This window comes from Pantherophis guttatus, chromosome 17 (assembly GCF_059756535.1).
Source record: "Pantherophis guttatus breed Tessera chromosome 17, ASM5975653v1, whole genome shotgun sequence".
Taxonomy (NCBI): domain Eukaryota; kingdom Metazoa; phylum Chordata; class Lepidosauria; order Squamata; family Colubridae; genus Pantherophis; species Pantherophis guttatus.
The window spans coordinates 17,304,003-17,328,196 of record NC_142079.1 but is presented as its reverse complement, the minus strand read 5'-3'; the positions used below and the strand labels follow the sequence as shown (position 1 = coordinate 17,328,196).

At 47.1% G+C, this 24,194-nt stretch overlaps 1 protein-coding gene across 2 annotated transcripts in view; it reads left to right on the top strand.

Annotated features, from left to right (window-relative positions):
- Nucleotides 1-22,218, top strand: part of LOC117677949 (solute carrier family 2, facilitated glucose transporter member 11-like) — a 50,177-nt gene extending 27,959 nt beyond the window's left edge. Inside the window, exons 2-13 of one of the 2 annotated variants that reach the window (XM_034438573.3) lie at nucleotides 172-304; nucleotides 4,179-4,277; nucleotides 8,515-8,675; nucleotides 13,144-13,268; nucleotides 14,185-14,314; nucleotides 17,557-17,705; nucleotides 18,667-18,854; nucleotides 19,196-19,306; nucleotides 20,188-20,289; nucleotides 20,717-20,792; nucleotides 21,447-21,574; nucleotides 21,817-22,218. In XM_034438573.3, coding sequence (XP_034294464.1) covers nucleotides 281-304; nucleotides 4,179-4,277; nucleotides 8,515-8,675; nucleotides 13,144-13,268; nucleotides 14,185-14,314; nucleotides 17,557-17,705; nucleotides 18,667-18,854; nucleotides 19,196-19,306; nucleotides 20,188-20,289; nucleotides 20,717-20,792; nucleotides 21,447-21,574; nucleotides 21,817-22,023 — 1,500 coding nt within the window. In that variant the 5' untranslated portion in view covers nucleotides 172-280 and the 3' untranslated portion in view covers nucleotides 22,024-22,218. Of the gene's footprint in view, nucleotides 1-171; nucleotides 305-2,861; nucleotides 3,049-4,178; nucleotides 4,278-8,514; nucleotides 8,676-13,143; nucleotides 13,269-14,184; nucleotides 14,315-17,556; nucleotides 17,706-18,666; nucleotides 18,855-19,195; nucleotides 19,307-20,187; nucleotides 20,290-20,716; nucleotides 20,793-21,446; nucleotides 21,575-21,816 lie in introns of those variants that run through there. The other variant, XM_060683745.2, reaches the window with a different exon arrangement.
- Nucleotides 22,219-24,194: the final 1,976 nt, after the last annotated feature.

Below are 24,194 nucleotides of genomic sequence, written 5' to 3'. Positions count from 1 at the left end.
TCCAGCAATAGGATGTTGGGAAGATCCAACAACCGCCATGACTGGCCATGACTTCAGGAGAGCTCTCTCTGAAGCCTCTTCTTCCCATCATGCTTCGTCACAGAGTCTATGGACAGCCTAACTCCAGCGACAAACATACCATTTCATCCTTTGTTCTTGAAATCATTACAGTGAATGATTAACCAGGAAATTTGGGATTTCACCAAGAAATGAAATAAAGAGGCCAAAGTCCAGGGCTGCCTTCTGTTAGAGACAAGATCCAAAAGAGCTCCAAGCAGAGATGGCACTGATCTTCTGGGATGTGGTGAGTACAAGCCAGACAAGGCTTCCTGGCATCCCATCCCAAGGGGCTGCTAAAGGCACAGCAGCAGCTACTTCCAGGTCACCCAGAACCCCCTGGAGCATATGCTGCATAGACGTCTTCCCTGATCTTCCATCCATGCAAAACTCAGCATGCCAGTTTTGAGGGATTCTGCCCAAGCATGAAGTTGGGCTAAATCAGAGTTCCTCAAAGTGGTCAATATGGATTGATGACCCGATGGGTTGATGGGACTCTTGACAGGGTGTAGTAGTAGTAGTAGTAGTAGTAGTAGTAGTAGTAGTAGTAGTAGTAGTAGAATTCAAAAATCAGACTAGAGATTAGTCTAACCCACTGCTTAAGCAGGAGATCTTATACCATTTCAGACAAGAGACTGTCCAGTCTCTTCTTAAAGACCTCCAGTGATGGAGCACCCACAACTTCTGAAGACAAGCTTTTCCACTAGTTAATTGTTCTCACTGTTAGGAAGTTTCTCCTTAATTCCAGATTGCCTCTCTCCTTGAATCCATTGTTTCTTGTTTTTATCTTCTGGTGCTTTGAAAAATAGGTTGATAGGCAGCCCCTCAAATACTGGAATACTGCTATCATGTCACCCCACGTCCTTCTTTTCTCTAGACTAGCCCTTCCCAATTCCTGCAACCATTCTTCATCTGTTTTTGTTTCTAGGCTTTTAATCATCTTAGTTGGTATTAGTTAAGGTAGGATTTATTAAATTATTTTAAAAATTAATACTTAGTTGGGGATGATGAGCAATCTGAAACTTTATGAAGAATTGATGAGCTGAAGAGTTTGGGGAGCCCTGAGCTAGATGAGCTTCAAAGTGCCTCCCAGCATCAAGATTCTGGCTTTGTCCTTCAAAAGTTCCATTTCCCTCAATTTGCTCAGGCTGGGTTTATACCACAAAATGGGCGCCTTGAGCCACTGCAGGCTGTAAAATAGACCCTTCAGCTCTTCAAAGCTTCCACTCCCTTCAAATCTTCTGGGAAGCCAGAAAGATGGCAGTGGAGCTCCGATCTCAGGAAGCCTGTCCTTCAGTCATGGCCTCCTCCAGTGCTGGGATTAATTTTTTTAACAACCAGTTCTGTGGGTGTGGCTTATTTGAGTGGGCGTGGCTTGGAGGGCATGTGACCGGGTGGGCATGGCTAGCTGGTCATGTGACCGGGCGGGCATGGCTATGTGTATAGGGACTACTCAGAGGGCTGAAAAAAGTCATTTCTGACTGGGCCTCGCACTTTTGACCGGTCCTCACACTTATGACCATCCTCACATTTATGCCTGTGCAGCTTTCTTAACAACCATGTCACTCATTTCACAACTGCTTCTTTCACCATGGTGACAAGATAGGGCAAAAACGTAAAATGTGAGGACAGTCGTAAGTTCGAGGACTGGTCAAAAGTGTGAGGACCAGTCAAAAATAACTTTTTCAGCCCTCTGAGTAGTCCATATGCACAAAAGGACTATCCGGAGGACTGAAAAAAGTGATTTCTGACAGGCCCTCGCACTTTTGACTGGTCATCATTTATGCCTGTTGCAGCATTCTTAACAACCGTGTCACTCATTTCACAACTGCGGTGCTTCATGTGACTGGGTGGGCGTGGCCAGGTGGTCATGTGGCATCACTTCTTTGCCCTAATGACAGTTTGCTGCAATGGTCATAAGTGTGAAAAACGGTCATTAGTCACTTTTTCCAGTGCCATTGTAACTATTGTAAATCAAGGATTACCTGTACAAAAATACAAAAAGCTTCTTTGTTTGCAAAAAGCTGCCCTAAATGCCAATCATTTGATTAGAAATACCTGCAAACTGGAGTTACAAATCAGGGAGGGTGCCAGAGCACCTTGAGGAATTAAAATAGTTAAAATGCAATGATAACTATCAGCAGCCAACTCTTGCTCATAAAGTGAAACCCTTTAGCAGAGAGGTCATTTTAGCTCTCCAGAATGAAGCAAAGGAGCAAACAGAGTATCTGTTGCTTGTTAAACCAATTACCAGAACAAATAGACACAGAACTAGTCAGATTTCCAAAGCTGCTTCTTTTCAGGAACAGAGATTAACATTTTTCCTTCCAAACAAAGCTGAATAGGGAAAATTATCCCATCACTAAACACAGGATTAAACTTCACCAAAACCCAGTTTTGGACCAAAAGTCAGAAAGGGTATGTCAACTCCCGTTTGAATGTCAATCTTTCTAGCTAGCCAGGAAGCCTTGCTGAATGTCACTCATCTTGGTTCCTTGTCATTAAAAGCTTCTGCTTCGTTATTCAATTATTTCTTCAAAGTGCTGATCACTGCACCCTGACTGGAAGAACTCCAACAGGGGGGTATTTCCTCCCAACAGCGGTGTAAAAAGCTTAAAACAACCCTTCCCCTTTAAGAAAGTCAAGCAAAAAAAAACCCCTCCGGAACCGGAAGTGACAGTAAGTCTAGGCATACTGCCAGAGAGGCAGTTTCTGTAAGCAGGGCAATAAAGATTAGGCTAGGAAACAATACCGAATGTTTTAATTCCTTACAGGGCTAATCCTGTAAAGTGGGAAAAAACAAAAGGAGATTTCTTTTAACAACCGGTTCTCCTAAGTACTTAACTGCTTAGCCCCCTCCCCAGCTGGGAAAGCTCTTTTTGGTGGTTCCAGATCAATAATCACTACTGGCAATCCTGAGAGGAGTTTCCTTCTCCCCCAACCCTTGGGACGCCCCGCCTCCCACAGGGTTGCATCTCAGGGAAGGGAACAGTGAGTGTTGCCAGGGACATTGGCCTGAGGAGGATCCTCCAGCATTGTTCTCATTGTGTGGGTGTGGAAGGGTGAAATTTGTTTTTAAATGGTGTTGTCCCTCTTCTAGGCTCTGGGTGATAGTTTTATAGGGGCCAGTCAAAGGAAATTAACACAAAGGGGAGTAAGAGGAAAGATTATTTTGAACTAAAAGGTTTAAAAGCTACATAAGTGCATGGCATTTAAAGATTCAGGCAAGGAGAGGGGGCTGAATGTGGACAGTCTAAGCTGACACCCCCAAGGGCAGTCTATGCTTGGGCACCCCCTAGGGCAGGCAGCACTGTGGGATGAAGATGCAAACACCTTCCCCCCAGTGCTGTCCACTGCCCCTCACCCCGACCTCTGGCCTGACCAGCAGAAGCCCCTCAGCATACGCCTTGCCTTTAACTTAGAGGCTGGCCCTTCCTTTGGAGAGATTCTGTCAGGTGCATAGATGGGGTGGGTGGGTTTGTTGCTATAGACCCGTCATTTATGATTGATTTTTATGTCCTTGTATGATACTTTATTTCTATGTATTTATATGTTCATCAAATTTCTATGCTGCCCATCTATCTGGTAAACAAACTAAAAACAGATCCAATCTATGAAATCATTAAAAAACCAAACCACATATCATATCACCCCCCCAGCCAGAGCCCCAGGTATGCAGCATTTGACACCCCCTGCCCCACTTGGTGAAAGAGAAGGTCTTCCCCACTTTCCCAAAGGCCAGGAGAGGTGAGCCATCTGCGACTCAGGCAGGGTCTTTCCGTAGGGAGGCACAATGACATCAGCCAGTTCCTGCACTCCCAAGCAAAAATGTGGGGGGGGGAGATGCAGAGCAGGGCCAGTTGTTGACACACACACACACACACCCAACATTTTGGAAGAGAATGCATTTAACACGATTGCTTTGGAAAATAATGTCATTCAGCTCACCTCAATTGGGTTGAAAGCAATTTCTTACACCAGCCAGTTTTCTCTAACCAGCAGTCCTGGTTAGATAAGGGACATTCTTATCCTCCCCTTTTTGGCATTCTCTAAAAAGGATAGAAATAGAAACCAAGTTTTTGGTTTAGAAAAAAAACCAGTGTTGTTTCTCTTTCTCCCAGATTCAATATCAGAGACTCCTCTTAATGGTGGTTATTCTGGGAATCGGAGGATCACTGCAGGTTGGCTTCCAAGGATCTATGATCACTTATGCATCTATGGTAAGCAATTGTTGTACCCAAAATGAGTCCTAACCTGGCGCCAAAGCCAACAAAGACCACCAGACACGAGGAATGGCATTTTCAGCTTCTTTTGTGACAAAAGGGTCTCAGCAGCTAAAGAAGCCAAGACCTCAAAAAATGCACAAGCACAAATTGTATGTACAGTTATGATTAAGTTAACATCCTAAGAATCACACATTGGTTCCTTGACACATGTTCCTCTTGATTGGATTCTTCCACTTTACTCTCTTTCTTCACACATTGCATGTTTATGTTAATAAGCTTTCTTATCAAAAGAAATGTGTCTTTTACTACTACAATAAGCCACAGGTTACCAAAGTTTAAATATCTACATGTCTTAACTCTTAAAAAACATCTTTCTAGCATGTCCTTCTAACTTGCTAGACAATAGTGTCCCATCATTTGTTATCCTCATTGTAGCTGCAACTATCTGTGTCAGCAATTTGTTTAACAAACTTTCCTAATTCTAACCTGAGTCGTTCGCAGTCCTCCTCCCAGGCAGGATCTGCATGAAGGATCTACTGGTCACAGCTCTGCAGAACCTACCTTGAACTCATCACCCCGAGGCACAAAAGAAAGATGCCCCTTGTGGTTCAGCATCGTTGACAGAAGAGGAAAGGACTGTGGGGAATCCTCTTCCTGCTCTGCAGGGTGGAGTGGCAGAAACAGTGGCCATGTAGAAGGACATTTCTGCGGGGTCCTTGGTCTCTCTGAGCTGGGTTGTTTTCTTGCAGACATTTCATTACTCAAACTAGATAACATCAAAATGAAATGTTTAGATAAGATTAACAGAGTTGGAAGGGGCTTTGTAAGTCATCTAGTCCAATCACCTGCCCAAGCAGGAGACCCTACACCATTTCTGACAAATGGCAGTCCAGTCTCTTCTTGAAAGCCTCAAGTGATGAAGCAACCACAACTTCTGAAGGCAACTTCTGTTCCATTGGTGGATTGTTCTCACTGTCAGAAAATTTCTCCTTATTTCTAGGTTGAATCTGTCCTTGATCAGTTTCCATCCATTATTCCTTGTCTGGCCTTTGGGTACCTTGGAAAATAGCTTGAACCCTTCCTCACTGTGACAGCCCCTCAAATATTGGAACCCTGCTATCATGTCTCCCCTGGTCCTTCTCTTCACTAGACTAGCCATACCGAGTACTTGCAACCGTTCGTTGTATGATTTAGCCTCCAGTTCCCTAATCATCCTGGTTGCTCTCCTCTGCACTCTTTCTAGAGTCTCAACATCTTTTTTATAGTGTAGTGACCAAAACTGGATGCAGGATGCTATCCTGTGTGGTCTTACTAAGGCTTTATAGAGTGGTATTAGTATTTCACTTGATCTTGATTGCCTCTGTTGCCTCTGTTAATGCAATTTAGGATTGCATTGGCTTTTTTGGCGATCATCACACACTGTTCACTCATAATTAATTGGTTGTCCACTAAGACTCCAAGATCCCTCTCACTGTCACTGCTATGAGTGCTTGGTTTCACCCAGTCTATATGTGTACTTTTGGTTTTTCTTGCCTAAGTATAAGACTTTACTTTTCTCCACATTGAATTTCATTTTGTTTGATAGGGCCCAGTGTTCAAGTCTGTCAAGATCCATCTGGATCTTGAGCCTATCATCTAGGGTGTTAGCTATTCCTGCCAGCTTAGTATCATCTGAAAATTTGGCAAGTTCCCCTTCTATTTCCTCATCTAAGTCATTTATGAAGATATTGAAGAGTACTGGGCCTAAGATGGAACCTTGTGGTACCCCATTGCTTATATCCCTCCATTAGAATGTAGGCCCATTAAGGACTACTCATTGGGTATGATTTGTCAGCCAGTTACAAATCCATCTGGTGGTGATTCTATCTATCCCAGTTTTTTCTAGCTTACGAAGAAGTAGATTGTGGTCTACTTTGTCAAATGCCTTGCTGAAGTCTATTATGTCCACAGTATTTCACTGGTCTACTAATTTAGTCACTATGTTGAAGAATGAAATAAGATTGGTTTGGCATGATCTGTTTTTAACAAACCTGTGCTGATTGCTAGTTATTACTTTACTCATTTCTAGATGCTGGCAGATCTGTTTTTTTATTATCTTTTCCAATGTCTGCAAGAAATGTCTGCAAGAATACAACTAAGCTCGAAGAGCATCATGGGCCCCTCATTTCAACCCTGAGCTACAAATATTCTCCTTTATTGGGATGCAAGGGATGTATTCCACACAATCACAAGACTGAGTGCTGGCTGAGGACTTCAGACACTGGCTGCTGCTGGAGTCCCCCAGATCAGGGGTCACCAAACTTTCAGACCTCAGGGACCACTAAATTCATAATTTTAAATCCCACGGATCACTAATATGATCTGCCTAATGACTGGCTGGGTGGGCGTGGCTATGTGGTCATGTGACATGGTCAACTTGATGTCACTCATGTTGAGGGGCATCTCAATGGCCTCTACTCGCCCCTCCCCTCCCAGCCACACTTCCCCTGCCAGCCCAGCCTCCTTAGGGCCCCAGCAGGAAGTAGTTGTTGGAGTTAAGCAACCACCACGAGAAAAAGTTGGCAAAACAACTCAGTTCAAATTGGATCTGACCGAGAAGGAGGCCCAGCAGAAGCACCTCACTGAGAACTACAAGCATAGGCTTTCCAAGCAGAGGGAAGACCTGTGGGAGTGCAAGGCCAGGTACCGGCGCCTGCAGGCTCAGTGGGCTGAGATGGTCAGCCAGTTCCAGGCCATGATGCAGTCCCACTGGAACAAGGCGCTCTGGCTGTTCGCCACCAGTGGCACTTCCTTCCAGCCTTTGCCCAAAGCCCCGCAGCAGGAGGCCAAAGCAGACCCCGAGCTGGACTTTCTGCCCCACTCTGACTGGCACAAAAAGGCCCCAAAGGGGGAGACGCTGCAGCAACACAAACGTTCATTGCACGTATCAGGCCTAGGGGCCGCAGTTTGAAGAGTCCTGATTTAGTGCAATATAAAAAATGCAAATAATTTTTCTGCGGACCACCAAAAATTTCTCACAGAACACCAGTGGTCCATGGATCACCAGATGGTGACCACTGCCCCAGATGGTGCTCTGCAGGGCCAGTATACCAAAGGACATCTTTGTGGGCCTCCAGGATCCAGTCCTACATTCCTATTTACACTTTTTATATTAAAAGTGGAATTAAAAGAATTGGGAACCTGGCATGCTGCAAGGCATCATGTCAATCTCTACGTCTGAGTTTTGTTTGGTAGTAGAATAGTTTTGTTATTGCTTTCTTCTGCTTCAAACAGCTGGGACTGGCAGGCCTCTGGGAGGCAGCCATCTCCAGTTTCCAGCCTCAAGAACACCCCAAGCCCCCCACCATGTTTCCCTCCAGATCTTTAAGGGATTCTTTGGAAACACCCCTTTGAGGCTCCCCCTTCCCATCTTTAAATATTCCCCAGCTCCCAAAGAAAATTGTGGTTCTCTCCCACAGGCAATGCCACTTCCCTTCTGGCCCTTTCCAATCTTTTCAGAAGCCTCTGTCTCCCTTGCCATGTAATGTGCACAGAATGGCACCAGCAAAGGCTCTTTAGAGACCTTCTACAGCCAGAACACAGGTAGTCCTTGACTTACATCTGTTTGTTTAGTGATGGTTTGAAGTTACAGCAGCACTTTAAAAACATGACTGGTTTTCACACTTACGACTGTTGCTGCATCCTCATGGTCACAGGATCATAATTCATGCATTCAGCAACTGGCAAGTATCTATGACTGCTGCACTGACCCAGGGTCACAAAACCATCATTTGTAGCCTTCCCAGCTGACTTCTAACAAGCAAAATCAATGGGGGAAGCCATATTTCCTTAAAGACCATATGATTCATTTAGCAACTGCACTGATTTGCTTAACAATTGTGGCAAAAAAGTCACAAAACTTACTCAGCTGCCTTGCTTAGCAACAGAAATTTTGGGCTCAATTGTAGTTGTAAGTGGAGTATTACCTGCATCATCCTTCCATTGAAATGAAAACAGCCAAGAAAAATGCCTGTCTGGTTCCAAAATCTGGCAGGTTCTCATTTACTGAGCCTGGTGGCCCAGCTGACTGGTGGCTATCATGGTATCATTACAGGCAGCGCCTGCCTGGGCTGTGTCTTCTTTAGGTGTCTCCTGCCCTTTCCTTCTTACGAACCATAACTGAGCAATCTGTTGGTTTTTACCATCAGTGATGAGAAAACTATCTCTGCCTAACCACATCCCTCTTTTCCAGCACATCAAAGAGTTCATCAATGAGACGTGGTTGGAGAGGTTTGGACATTCAGTCCGTCCTTCAACGCTCACCTTATTGTGGTCTTCGGTGGTATCCATCTTTGGCTTGGGAGGTCTCCTGGGCTCCATGAGCAGTGGATGCCTGGCCGCCAAATATGGAAAGTAGGTCCCCGTTGAATACTTGCTTCATCAAGGTGGTCTTGAAAGCATTCAAGAATAATGTAATAATAATTATAATTCAAGACTTTCCCATCATTGTAAGAGGGAGATGGTATTCCGATGTTCTATTATATTAGCTTCCTTGTACAATTATCTACTTTACCCTTTTTGTCTTAACCATCTGTTTTAAACCATCTTTAACACCTTAAGAAGAAAATGGCCTTTCATCGCCTCCAATTCTATCTCACCTCCGATGTATTCAATAACAGAACTCCTAGCACTCCTGGCTGAGTGGTCTCGAGATAGGGGATATAGCGATCGAGCCCTTGTCATGGTCAGATCACTCCCTCCTTCGCTTTGACCTTCGAACCGCCACACCCCGCCGCAGGGAGGCGGAACCGATGAGGTGGTTCCGCCCCAGGCGCCTGATGGACCCGGATAGGTTCCAGACGGAGCTTGGGCCATTTCCTGAGGCTCTGGCACACGGCTCGACTGAAGACCTAGTGGCTGTCTGGGATAGGGCGGCCGCTGGAGCTTTGGACCGGGTCGTGCCTTTGCGGCCTCTGACCCGGCGTCGATCTCACCTGGCTCCCTGGTTCACCGAGGAGCTGAGAGAGATGAAACGCCGGAAAAGACGCCTGGAGAGCAGTTGGAGGGCCAGCTGTTCTGAATCTGACCGAACACTGGTAAGGTCTCATATTAAGACCTACCTGGTGGCAATAAAAGCGGCAAAGTGTAACTATTTTTCCGCTCTTATTGCGTCATCAGATAATTGTCCGGCCGCCCTGTTTAGGGTGACCCGCTCCCTGCTCCACCAGGAAGCGTGGAAGGACCCCTTGGAGGGTAGAGCCGAGGACTTTGTACAATATTTGTATGACAAAATCGCTCAGATTCGGGAAAATTTGGACTCTGACTGGGTAGATTCGGGAGGGAGGATGGAGGCAAGTCTTGAGAATATTATCTGGGAAGAGTTTGATTCTGTGACTCTGGAAAACGTGGACAAGATACTGGGCAGACTAAGCGCGGCCACATGTTTATTGGACCCGTGTCCCTCCTGGCTGGTGCTGGCCTCTCGGGAGGTTGAAATGTTATTAAAGTAGGACTTATTGTATAGTTTTAAAGTGGAAGGTGGTTTTGAATTGTTGCAATAATGCATAGATATAAAACACTATTATGCTAAATTAGAGTTATTTTATAATAGTTATAGTATAATGTGTTTGTTTTTTTTTGTTTTTTTTTTTCTCTTCTTCTTTTCTGAAATGTATGGATAAAGGGGGATTTATAATACTTTTAGTAAGTAAAGGTCAGTATTTTGAGGAGGGAGTAAGTAATCTGTTATGAATTAGGGTTTTTTTTTGTTACGAAGAAGTCACAGGGGGGGAAGGGTGGGGAGGGGGGGTTAGGGAGGGGGGGAGGGGGGGGAAAAAGGGGGAAAAATTTGTATTTGAAAACCTTTTCAATAAAAAAAAAAAAAAAAAAAAAGATACTGGGCAGACTAAGCGCGGCCACATGTTTATTGGACCCGTGTCCCTCCTGGCTGGTGCTGGCCTCTTGGGAGGTTACACGAGGCTGGCTCCAGGGGATTATAAATGCTTCCTTGAGAGAGGGTGCCTTCCCCGCTGCCTTGAAAGAGGCGGTGGTGAGGCCTCTCCTCAAGAAGCCTTCTCTGGACCCAGCAGTGTTGGCTAATTACCGTCCAGTCTCCAACCTTCGCTTCATTGCGAAGGTTGTTGAGAGTGTGGTAGCGCGACAGCTTCCTCAGTACTTGGATGAATCGGTTTATCTAGATCCGTTCCAGTCGGGCTTCAGGCCTGGATACAGCACGGAAACGGCATTGGTCGCATTGGTAGATGATCTCTGGAGGGCCTGGGACAGGGGTTGCTCCTCTATCCTGGTCCTATTAGACCTCTCAGCAGCTTTTGATACCATCGACCATGGTATCATGCTGCACCGGTTGGAAGAGTTAGGGGTGGGAGGCACCGTGTTGCGGTGGTTCTCCTCCTTTCTATCTGATCGGTCGCAGTCTGTGTTGACAGGGGGGCAGAGGTCGACCCCGAGGCCCCTTGTATGTGGGGTGCCACAGGGGTCGGTTCTCTCACCCCTTCTGTTCAACATTTATGTGAAGCCGCTGGGTGAGATCATCCGTGGTTTTGGGGTGAAGTATCATCAGTATGCTGATGATACTCAGCTATACATCTCCACCCCGGACCACCCCAATGATGCCCTTAAAGTGATGTCCCAGTGCCTGGAGGCTGTACAGATCTGGATGGGGAGGAACAGACTCAGGCTCAACCCATCCAAGACCGAGTGGCTGTGGTTTCCGACGTCCCGATATAGTCAATTGGTGCCATCACTGACTATTGGGGATGAGTCATTGCCCCCCACGGAGAGGGTTCGCAACTTAGGCGTCCTCTTGGACTCACGGCTGTCTTTAGAAGAACACTTGACAGCTGTGGCCGGGAGGTCTTTTTATCAGGCTCGCCTGATTCGCCAGTTGCGTCCCTTTCTGGATCGGGACTCGTTAAAAACGGTCACTCATGCCCTCGTCACTTCACGCCTGGACTACTGTAATGCTCTCTACATGGGGCTCCCCTTGAAGAGCACCCGGAGGCTCCAGCTGGTCCAGAATGCGGCCGCGCGGGTAGTTATGGGAGCAGCATGGCGCTCCCATGTGGCTCCCCTCCTGCGCGAGCTGCACTGGCTTCCTGTGGTCTTCCGGGTGCGCTTCAAGGTCTTAGTTACCACCTTTAGAGCACTCCATGGCTTAGGACCGGGGTACTTACGAGACCGCCTTCTGCCACCAATAGCCTCTCACCGCCCAGTACGCTCCCATAGAGAGGGGCTTCTCAGGGTGCCGTCAGCCAAACAATGTCGACTGGCGGCCCCCAGGGGGAGAGCCTTTTCTGTGGGGGCACCCACCATCTGGAATGAGCTCCCCCCAGAGATACAGAAGATTCCGGATCTGCGCACTTTCCGCCGTGCCCTCAAAACATTCCTGTTTCAGCAGGCCGGCCTGGCCTAACTTTCCCTTTATATTGCTTTTTGATTTTATTTTAAACTGGGATGTCTTGAATTATCTAGGACCAGAATGTTTAGTATATTTTAATTGGTTTTTTTTATTATTAACGTTTGTATTACATGTATTTTTATCGTTCATTTTTATTGTTCACCGCCCTGAGTCCCTTAGGAATAGGGCGGTATATAAATTTAATAAATAAATAAATAAATAAATAAATAAATAAATGTGCCAATAGTCAAGTCCTTGGGAGTCTTTCAGCAGCAGGTGGACAGTCAGGCATTTTCAATTGCCCTAATAATAATTCTAATTGGTTGCTTGGCTGGTTGTTTAATTGTTATAATTTATTATAAGCCCCTTTGAGTATGGTGGTGGTGGTGATGGTGGTGGTGGTGGTGGTGGAGGAGGAGGAGGAGGAGGAAGAGGAGGAGGAGAAGGAGGAGGAGGATGCATAGAGAAAAAGAGGAGATATGTGGTTGAGAATCCCATGGGTGCTTGATCCAAAATCAGAGAGGGATCATAGCTTAGTGCCATAGAAGCAATAGGGATGAAGATCACTGGAAGTTTATCAGAGTTTTTGTATTAGCAAAAGCTGAATATATTTTGGAAGTTGTGTAAGGCCATTTTTTAAAGCCAGTAATGCCAAATCATACAAGTTACCTACCTACCTTCCTGACCAGTTAAGAAGGTACATATTGTAGTTGTAGTTAGTGGTCAGGGATTTTTTTCCTGTCTTCCTATGAAGACAGTTCAAAGAACTGGATGTATTTAGCTATAAGGAAACTGAGAAGATATGTATGCTAGCCCTCTTCCTATATCTCAAAGCCAGAGACAAAAAAGATTCTTCTTCTCTCTTCTTCTCAAGTATAGGACCTGAATTTCAAAGACAGGAAAGAGAAACCTTCCTGAATGTTAGGAAGACGCTTCCTCTGAGGAATGAAGGACCCAGAGAAGCATCTCTCAGGGAGGACTTAATCAACATTCCCGCCATTCCAGGCCTTCCCATGCTGCCCTCAGAATCACTTTTGCCACCATGAAGGTCCAGGCGACTTCCTGAACTGGGGGAGGCACACTCAGGAGAGGGGCCATTTTGACCCCCAAAGGCTCCAGAGTTACTTTAGTCTGAGAGGTAGTACAACGTGCAGAGAGGACACATCTCCTGCTCCAGTAGCTCAAACCAGGGTCCCTATCTGCCTTAGGAGGCCCATTCCAACCAGGCTGCTCCAGGTTGTTCCCTTGGCCAATCTTTCTAGTTCTCTCACACACACAAATCCCAAAATCCCCACCCCACACCCTGCCTGATGGCAATGGGGTGAGAAGTGGCAGGCCCTTCTGTTTCTAAAAGAAGAGATGGTTGCTGCTAGCCTCCCATGAACAGGCTGGTCTCACTTTGAGCCAGAAATCTTCATCCTCTTCCAAGCATCAGAGCCATCTCTCCCCCTTTTTCATGAACAGGAAGAAGTGCTTTTGGGGCAGCAGTGTGCTGATGGTGGCCAGCGCATTCCTCCTGGGCTTCAGCAAAATGGCCAGGTCTGTCGAACTCATTCTGGTTGGACGTTTTCTGTGTGGCATCAGCACAGGTATGCACCCATCTCTCCGAACTGTTGGCCAAGACCCAAGCAGGTGCCAAGGTGTATTAGGACTGAGCGGGAGCACTGGATGTGAACATGCAATGGTTGAGTTGTAAGGAATTTAGAAGGACAGAGGAAGAGCCTCCAGTGGGAGCCCCAGAGGGCACCAAGGGCATTGCATTGTTGCTCTGGCTGTGGGCTGCCCCCTTTTGTGCAAGGCGCTCTTTTGCTGTCCCCAAAGTTTCAATCTAGCCAAGCCACATCAACCAATCCTTAGCCAAGTCAAGTCAAGTGACTCAATGCTGAGTCCCACCATGAAGCCAAGAGATGGTTTATTTATTTATTTATTTATTTGATTTATTTATTTGATTTGTATGCCGTCCTATCTCCATAGGACTCAGGGCGGCTCACAACAATTAAAATCAAACCAGATAAAACATATTAAAGTACATATTAAACACATATTAAACATATTAAAATTATCCAAACCCCATCAGTCCAGGCTGGGCAATTTGAACAGCCATGTTCTTAATTCGTGGCGGAAGGTGCGAAGGTCAGGGGCCAACCGGAGCCCCAGGGGGAGTTGATTCCAAAGGGTGGGACCCCCCACAGAGAAAGCTCTACTTCTGGGGATCACCAGCCAACATTGTCTAAACTCCTCGGCCCGCCCTCACAAAAGGTCCTCCCCCACCCTCTGATTCAAGAGGGAGTGGGACACCCTAAACAGGGCAGCCAAGATAGAAGAAGGAGCCCCACCCTATGCAGCATGTGCAGATCCAACCCCGCTAAGGTCAAGCCAGTTTCCACAGTTCCCTATTTTGTGCTTCTCTTCTTTGTAGTCAAACTATTCTTGCTTCACTTTGATTGCGCAGCAGACTTTCACTTCTTGTGACCCCATTAATTTGTTTTCTGCCTTCAATTCAAGGTGTTTGTATCCTTCTTCATCCCCAGTACCTCGGGGAGGTTTCCCCCAAAAAACTCCGCGGATTTACCACTTCAACTGCTTCCATGTTTTGGTGTTTGGGAAAAGTCCTCGGTCAAGTTATGGGACTAAGGTACAGTCACACTTTCCTCAATGCCCTGGTTTCATGACACTTTTTCAGCACTTGCTATCTGCGAGCGTTTACGTGCTCCGGCCCTCAATGCTCGTCTCGCACCACGGGTTGTTCAGATCCTCAGGCCCTGGGCCTTCGGTTGATGTTGTGCAATGCCAGGTCTGTGGTAAATAAAGCCCCCCTCATTTGTGATCTGATTCGGGTGGGGGGGGGTGCGGACCTGGTAGGGATTACAGAGACCTGGTTGGGCCAGGAGGGGGGGGTCCCCCTCGTTGAGATGTGCCCTCCGGGTTTCTATGCATTCCATCAGCCGAGGTCCCAGGGGAGGGGTGGGGGGTGGCGGTTCTAGTAAAGGAAGGTCTCGCCCCAAGGGAGGCCACTGTACCTCAGATAGCCGGATGTGAGTCCCTCCTTGTGAAGTGGGGACAAGGGAGGCAGATGGGCTTGCTGATTACGTACCTGGCTCCCTGCCACATGTTGGTGGCCCTGCCCGAGCTCCTCAACGTGATTGCCGAGGTGGCGGTGGAGACCCCCAGGCTTATGGTCATGGGGGACTTTAACCTGCCGTCTGTCAGCGAAGCGTCTGAGGCGGCTCGGGAGTTCATGGCTTCCATGACGGCCATGGACCTGACCCAATTAATTTGTGGACCCACGCACACGGGAGGACACACTCTGGATCTGATTTTTGTCTCTGGGCAGTGGATGAATGATCTTGAGATAGGGGAGATAGTGATTGAGCCCTTGTCATGGTCGCATCATTCCCTTCTTAGGCTTGACTTTCTAACCACCACACCCCGCCGCAGGGAGGCGGAACAGACCAGATGGTTCCGTCCCAGGCGCCTGATGGATCCTGATAGGTTCCAGACGGAGCTTGGGCCATTTCCTGAGACTCTGACTCATGGCTCGGCTGAGGATCTGGTGGCTGCCTGGGATAGGGCGGCCGCTGACGCTTTGGACCGAGTCGTGCCTGTGCGACCTCTGACCTGTTGCCGAGTCTACCTGGCTCCTTGGTTTTCCGAGGAGCTGAGGGAAATGAAGCACCAGAAAAGACGCCTAGAGAGCAGTTGGAGATCTAGTCGCTCCGAATCCGACCGAACACTGGTAAGATCTCATATTAAGACTTACCTAGTGGCGATAAAAGCGGCAAAATGTAACTATTTTTCCGCTCTTATCGCATCGGCAGATAATCGCCCGGCCGCCCTGTTTAGGGTGACCCGTTCCCTCCTCCATCTGGGAGCGCGGGAGGATCCCTTGCAGGGTCGTGCCGAGGATTTTGTCCAGTATCTGCACAATAAAATCACTCAGATTCGGGAAGGCTTGGTCTCTGACTGGGTAGGTACAGATGGGATGATGGGTGCCGGTCTTGAGACTGCCATTTGGGAGGAGTTTGACCCTGTTGCTCCCGAGGACATGGACAGGATACTGGGGCGGCTGAACGCGACCACATGTTTATTGGACCAGTGTCCCTCCTGGTTGGTGCTGGCCTCCCGGGAGGTTACGTGAGGCTGGCTCCAGGGGATTATCAACGCTTCCTTGAGTGAGGGTGTCTTGCCATCTGCCTTGAAAGAGGCGGTGGTGAGGCCCCTCCTCAAGAAGCCTGCTCTGGATCTGGCTGTTTTGGCTAACTATCATCTGGTCTCCAACCTTCCCTTCTTGGCGAATGTTGTTGAGAGTGTGGTGGCGCGACAGCTTCCTGGGTACCTGGATGAAGCTGTCTATCTGGATCCGCTCCAGTCCAGCTTCAGGCCTGGGCACAGCATGGAAACAGCATTGGTCGCATTGGTGGATGATCTCTGGAGGGCTCAGGATAGGGGTTGTTCCTCTGTCCTTGTCCTGTTAGATCTCTCAGCAGCTTTTGATACCATCGACCATGGTATCCTGCTGCGCTGGTTGGAGGGGTTGGGAGTGGGGGGCACCATTCTGCGGTGGTTCTCCTCCTATCTCTCCGACCGGTCGCAGTCGGTGTTGGCAGGGGGGCAGAGGTCAACCCCGAGGCGCCTTGTTTGTGGGGTGCCTCAGGGGTCGGTCCTCTCGCCCCTTCTGTTCAACATTTATGTGAAGCCGCTGGGTGAGATCATCTGTGGCTTTGGGGTGGAGTTCCATCAGTACGCTGATGATACGCAGCTGTACATCTCCACCCCAGGCCATCCCAACGATGCCCTTGAAGTGATATCCCAGTGTCTGGAGGCCGTGCGGATCTGGATGGGGAGTAACAGGCTCCGACTCAACTCTTCCAAGACCGAGTGGCTGTGGCTTCTGGCGTCCCGATATAGCCAACTGGTGCCATCGCTGGCTATTGGGGGCGAGTTATTGGCCCCCACGGATAGGGCTCGCAACTTGGGTGTCCTCCTGGATGCACTGCTGTCTTTAGAAGAGCATATGACGGCCGTGGCCAGGGGGGCTTTTTATCAGGTCCGCCTGATTCGCCAGTTGCGTCCCTTTCTGGATCGGGATTCCTTACGCACAGTCACTCAGGCACTCACCACTTCCCGCCTGGACTATTGCAATGCTCTCTACATGGGGCTCCCCTTGAGGAGTACCCGGAGGCTCCAACTGGTGCAGAATGCGGCCGCGCGGGGGATTATGGGAGCGAGGGGTCGCTCCCATGTGACACCTCTCCTGCGTGAGCTGCATTGGCTTCCAGTGGTCTTCCGGGTGCGCTTCAAGGTGTTGGTTACCACCTTTAAAGCACTCCATGGCATAGGAACTGGGTATTTGTGGGACTGCCTTCTGCCGCCGATAGCCTCCCACCGACCAGTACGCTCCCACAGAGAGGGACTCCTCAGGGTGCCATCAGCCAGGCAATGTCGGGCTCCCGCCCTCTGGAACGATTTGCCCCCGGAGATAAGAAGGATATCGGATCTCCGGGTCTTTCACTGTGCCCTGAAAACTTTTCTTTTCCATCAAGCAGAGCTGGCGTGAACCCCCCCCCCTTTTTTTTTAGTTTTTTAGTTGTTTAGCTTTTAATCTGTTAATGGGTTTTAATTCGAATTGTTTTAAATTTGGGCCAAAATATATAATTCTTTTAATAATTTTAAATTTTGTATTGTTATGTGTTTTAGTTCTGGCTGTGCACCGCCCTGAGTCCACTAGGAGAAGGGCGGTATACAAATTGAATAAAATAATAAATAAATAATAAAATAATTAATGATTGTGGTCATGAGAGCACAAGACAACAATCAGAGATGTGTCTTATCCATAAGCCTTTGGAAACAACCTAGGTTTTCTGTCTGCTTTCCCAGGGAGCTTTTGGGAAGTGGGGCCCTCTGGCCAATGCTGCTGGCCTTCAGTGGGACTGCGGCCTTGGTCCCCTTGCTCACACTACCATTCTTCCCCGAGTCACCACCTTACTTGCTCTTGCACAAAGGAGACGAAGAAGGATGTGTGAAAGGTAACAGATGACACCACTTCCTCCTTTCCATTAAAAAGCCTCTGAAAAGGCAGCTAGAAAAGCCATGAGAAATTGGGTCAAGTCAAAGGGAGGCAACAAGATGGGGCTGAGTTTGGAACTGTCCATTCCAATTACCATTGTTAAGTGAGGATCTCTTGTATATGGTTTTTATATAGTTTTAGTTTTTATTGTTCTTAAATTGCTGTATTGTTTGGATCCTTTAATGTTGCTTTCATGGTTTGTGAGCTGCCCCGAGTCATATAGTTGAGATAGGCAACAATATAAATTGGATAAATCACTAATAAATGCCAGAGGGTTTTTCCTATGGAGCAGACTCTTCCCCGGTGCCCCAGATGAGAAGGCCAGAACCAATTCAAATCACATGCAAGAAGATACAAGAGCAGGCATCAGGAACAACTTCCTAACTGTGTGCTAACCAGTGGAACAGACTGCCACAGGAAGGGGGCCCTCCCCTATCTCAAGGTCCTCAAACAAAGGCTAAGATCCAAACTGCCTAAGCAGGACATGCACCAAAGTGATTCTGAGATCCTTTCCAACCATGGGTCTCTCTGCGATGGATTGCCTTCAGAAGTGGTGGATGCTCCATTACTGGAATTTTTAAGAAAAGATTGGACAGCTATTTGTCCAGGATGGTATGGGGTCTCCTGCTTGTGCATTGGGTTGGACTAGAAGAGCTCCAAGATCCCTTCCAACTCTGTTATTCTCTTCTGTTAGAGACAGGCAATCCTGCCCACTCTGAGTTCCCCACCTTTTACATCCAGAGAAGTAATAGCTGTGCCATTTCTGGTCTGCCACAAAGTGAAGCTGGTGTCACAAAGAAATGGGCCAGGTGGTTCTGCTGCCAGGCAGGGAGCTAGAGGAGGTGTACCTGCTGTACCCGAAGTTGTGTCCTGTGGCAGGGATGCCCGTGTCCCTGCCATGCATTCTTTCTCATTCCCAGCAATGAAGACCTTCTGGGGGGAAGAGCCTCATCGGGCAGAACTGGATGATTTGCGGAAAGAGCAAGCAGCCCTGAACATCGCCCAGAGCAAGAGCTTCCTGGAAGTGGTCAAGGAGCCTTCCCTGCGCTGGCAGCTCTACATGTTGCTTGTCCTGGCAGTGACCACACAGCTGAGTGGCATCCAGGCAGTTGAGTGAGGCCCCCGGTCCATTGCTTCCGGGTGGAGGGGAAGGGGCTTTTACTTGGAGATACAGAAGCAGGAAAACCCTACAATTTCCTTTGACCTATTTTCCCCTTAGGAGTTGATGTACCTCCCTTACTAGCAGACATGGGGGTGGGGGGTGTTTCCAAGCCAGGACTGGCTCTTCCTTCTCTTCCTTCCTAAGCCTGGTTTGATGAATGCCATGTTCTGAACTCGCTCCCTTCTGTTGAAAGCCTCCCCTTCCAGGACTGCTCCTGTGCAGTCGTAGCATCTTCGTCCTGTCCTCAGATGGCTTCCCTGGTTTCTCCTCTTCCTCCTTCTCCTCAGATTTACTCCTACACCTTTGAAGTGCTCCAGACGGCTGGGTTCCACCTTGAACAGATCCCCTACTTGGCCCTGGGAGTGAGCCTCTGTGAATTTTTTTCCACCGTCCTTTGTGTGAGTGAGGGGGGTGAGATGCAGCAGGAAGCGGCCGGGACGGTTGCTGCCCAAGAGCAGGCAGCCCTTCCTCCAAAAGGGAGAGAAGGCTGGACAGGACCATGGCTAGAGGCTGCCTGAGTGGCTTTGTGGCCACAACTTGAACCAGGCATTGATAGCACCATCCTACTGGTGGGTTTTGTGGTTAAGGGGCTGCCTAGAAACCAGGAGACTATGAGTTCTAGTCCAGCCTTAGGCAACAAAGCCAGCTGGGTGACTTTGGGCCAGTCACTCTCAGCCCAACAGGGTTGTTGTGGTGGGGAAAATAGAAGAAGGAAAGAGCATTAGGTATGTTCATCCGCTTGAGTTGTTTACAAAAATGATAAAAGTGGAATAAATATTTAATTATTAAATAAATAAATGTGGAATAACCTTACTTCCTGCTGGCCCTTGGAGAAAGGTAACATATGTAAAGTGTGGTGGCTGGCAATCTCAGGGGTTTCTCAAGCAGCAGCACTGCCCTCCATGCTGGCCATAATCTTGTTCCCAGAGCATCCTGTTGGGATCTATCACTGAAATTAGGGCAGGGCAGGGCAGGGGAGAGAATGGAATAGAATGGAACGGAACAGAACAGACCAGAACAGAACAAAATTCTTTATTGGCCAAGTGTGATTGGACACACAAGGAATTTGTCTCTGATTTATAAGCTCTCAGTGTCTATGGAGATTCTCAGTCATCCAGGTCATGGCTGTTCCAAAGGTGCTCTTTCAAGAGGCAACTGGACTTTCTGGTTTTTCTTTAAAGATTTTTTGCTTCTCATCCAAGAAGCTTCTTCAGCTTAGTCATCGGTCAAGCTGCAAGGGCATCTTCCAAGTGCTCATTCCTCTCCCCAAATCCCTCAGAGCTTCATCATTGAACGATTTGGAAGAAAGGTGCTACTCTGGGCAGGCTACGCATTGATGGGCACCATGCTGGCTGGTATCACCTTAGCTCTCTCCTTGCAGGTGAGCAAATGCCTCATCTAAACAAGGGATTCCAACTGTTGAGTGATTTATTGGAGGAGACCACTGCACTAGGTTACACTCCCCTGATCTAATAGGTCCCTCCCTCCCTCTCTCTCCCTCCCTCCCTCACACACACACACACACCTTTGTGGTTAGAAAAGAAGGAAGCAACACATTGAGGAAGATAATTTGATTCCCAAGGCAAAAGCAAGGCTGAGGGCTGAGCAAAGTCAGAAGAGAAAGTTTATTCTGCTGACCAGACAAGGGCCCTGTAGATGGGGAGGTCAAGAATGAGGGCCAGGAACCAGGGTGTTTTTAGGCTTTTGATAAAAATTAAACTCTGGCTCACGAATCATAGGGAGTTGGTTGACATCCATGTTTGATCATAATAAGTTAATGAACTAAAATGCAGTTTTGTTTATTTCAGCCCTGGTTCTCCTGGATGCCTTATTGTTGCCTGTCTTTGATCTTCTGTTTTGTATTTGTCTTTGGAATGGGCCCAGGTAATTTCTTCAACACAGATTTATATGGATACCCAAAGTTATTTTTGGTTTAAACTTTTCAAAGTAGGGGGCAGAATAAAGTAAGGTGGGGCTGGTGAGTGCTGCAGCTTTTCTGCAGTCAGTCAGACGGGCAAATAACTGTGGGGATGCTGCAGTTGCGACAACTTTGAAACCTGGTCATAAGTAGCTTTGGAGAATATGTCATAGCTTCCAGTCGCAAGTTGAAACTACCTGTACCTTGTCCAACTGTTGCTAAAGATGGGAAACTGAGAATTATAGGATATGCTATAATAAAGGATTAATAATAATATATATAATAAATAATATAAATAAAGGATTGTTGTATACAAAAAGATACCTCTGGCCACAGATGAGAATATATACGGTCTGTTTCCAGTGTCGTGATCTGGACCCTGGCATGACTTTCAGGAACTGAAGCAGTTGCTAGATCTGGGCACCCTCTTTAGCCACCATTCCAAAATCCTTCTCCTTTCCCAACCATGGTTAATAAAGTGATTAAGTCCCCTTCCTAACCACAGCTAAAATTTGGATACCCCTATGTCTGGCTCAGGAGTCCTCTCGATGAGAAATCTCTGTAAGATTACTGATAGAGTTGTGGTGATGGTAACAAATTCTCCTCTATTTCCTCCACAGCTGGTGCCACAGTCTCTCTCAGGATGGAAATCTTTGATCAGTCATCCAGAGCCCCTGCCTTTGCGATTAGTGGGACCCTCAGCTGGGTTGGAGTCTTTGTGATTGGAATGGTGTTTCCGTTGATGATGGTAAGTGATTCTGGACTTATGGATTTATTCCTCCCTCCAATCTGCAGGAAAATTGGGGCAATCAACTGCCAACATTTTGTAGTTGGTTGAAGCTGACTTACTGAATGATGCAGTCACCAGCTTGGTATTTGGAAACCAGTCAGGAATATTTATTGGGAATTCGCATAAGAATCAGCCTCTGTTCCACTAAGAAGCTGTTGTAATCCTAAATAGTTGATGGCATTTTTTTTCCCCATCCCCAGGAAAACTTCCGTCAGTTCTCCTTTCTCATCTTCATGGGGAGCCTTTACACTTCAGGATTTATTATATACTTCTTCCTGCCTGAGACAAAGAAAAAATCCATCCTAGAAATCCGAGAAGAATTTGATAAACTTAATTTTAAGAAGAAACAAATTCCTGTTTTAGAAGCCAAGCTGACCAAAGACCATGAATTATGTACCAAACTATGAGAACGTTGGACTCTCAAATCTCAGAGAAGCCCTGCATGGTCCAACCTGCAGCTTTTTGGCGGTCCCTTTAAATGACTCTCCAGAATTGCTTCTCTATCCCTAAGATGTTAAAGCACTTCCAGTCATGGAACAAATCATGGTTGTTTTGTGATGACATGATCCAGTAAGAAATAAAAATCCTTGTATTCTTCACAATATTGCACATTTTGATAGATCGCACAAGGGCCTGGCTGGCTCTGGTAGGACTGTAGCATGTCTTTTATAGACACGGAACATATCCAGAGTCCCTGGCACTGGATATCAACTTGACCTTCACTTCTACACACATCATCTAAATCTGGGAAGGTCCTGGGTACAGCACCACAGGGGACCTCCATCATCACCATCATCTAGATAGAGTGGTTTATAATCATCTTGCCACAGGTGTATTTAGTCCCACTTTTAAGGAAATTCTAGAATTGGAATTGGGTAGAGGTAGAGGTAAAGGTACAGGTAGAGGTGGCGTGGCATAGAATGGAATGGAATGGAATGGAATGGAGAGAGGAGAGGAGAGGAGAGAGGAGGAGGAAGAGGAAGAGCTTTATTTGGCCAAGTGTAATTAGATTAGCTTCCAGTGCAGTGTACATACAAAGCAACAAAGTAACAGATTAACAGAGTTAAAAGGGATCTTATAGGTCATCTAGTCCAACCCCCTGCTCAAGCAGGAGACCCTACACCATTTCTGACAAATGGCAGTCCAATCTCTTCTTGAAAGTCTCAAGTGATGAAGCTCCCACAACTTCTGAAGGCAAGCTGTTCCATTGGTGGATTGTTCTCACTGTCAGAAAATTTCTCCTTATTTCAAGACCAGTTTCCATCCATTATTCCTAGTCTGGCCTTTGCGTACCTTGGAAAATAGCTTGAACCCTTCCTCTCCATGGCAACCCCTCAAATATTGGAACCCTGCTCTCATGTCACCCCTGGTCCTTCTCTTCACTAACTAGCCATGCCGAGTTCCTGCAACTGTTCTTTATATGTTTTAGTCTCCAGTCCCCTAATCATCCTGGTTGCTCTCCTCTGCGCTTTTTCTAGAGTCTCAACATCTTTTTTATAGTGTGGTGACCAAAACTGGATGCAGTACTCTAGGTGTGGTCACTGCTATGAGTGCTTGGTTTCACCCAGATTATATGTGTACTTTTGGTTTTTCTTAAGTGTAGGACTTTACTTTTCTGTACATTGAATTTCATTTTGTTAGGTAGAGCCCAGTGTTCAAGTCTGTCAAGATCCCCAAAGCCTATCTTTTAGGGTGTTAGCTATTCCTGCCAGTTTAGTATCATCTGAAAATTTGGTAAGTTCCCCTTTTATTCCCTCATCTAAGTTGTTTATGAACATATTGAAGAGTACTGGGCCTAAGATGGAACCTTGTGGTACCCCACTGCTTACTTCTCTCAATGTAGACTAGAAAGCATTTGGAGCCTGGGGAGAGCGAAAAATGGACCTTCCGGTCTCACCGGAAGTCGGCAAACGGGCTGTTTCCGGCCTCCGGAGGGCCTCCAGGGGTTGGGGAAGGCCGTTTTTGCCCTCCCCAGGCTCCAAGAAAGCCTCTGGAGCCTGGGGAGGCTGAAAAACAGGTCTTCTGGGCCCACCGGGCCATCGCATGCCAAAAGCAGGTGGAGTGCGGGGGAGCGGAGTGCATTGAATTATGGGTGTGGGCACATGCGCGCACGACTGCCCCTGCGCTCCTCCCACTTTTGGCACATGATGGCAAAAAGGTTAGCCATCACTGCTCTAGACCCTTTATTTTTTCTTCTAGTAACTTGATTAATTTACATTTGGTACATATGTAGTTTGGGTATTCTATGGGCATAAGTATATACATGGAACATGTTCTGCAGATTACAATAGTATCAGTTCCTTCTTCCATGAGTGGATTTTTAAAAAAATGAGAGTGAAAGTGTAGAGGGTTTTACCACAGATTTTTAAAAGGGAAAATGTCCAATTTAGAATACAGATATTCTAACGGATTATTTAAAATTTGGTGGACTCAAGCCTAGCTAAAAATTTGACGTTCTAACATAGTAATCATCATCATCATCATCATCATCATCATCATCATCATCATCCCAATAAGAGGGGTTTCATTTCATTTCCAATTCATTTCTTGAGAAAATGAGTTCTGTGCTCTGTGGAAA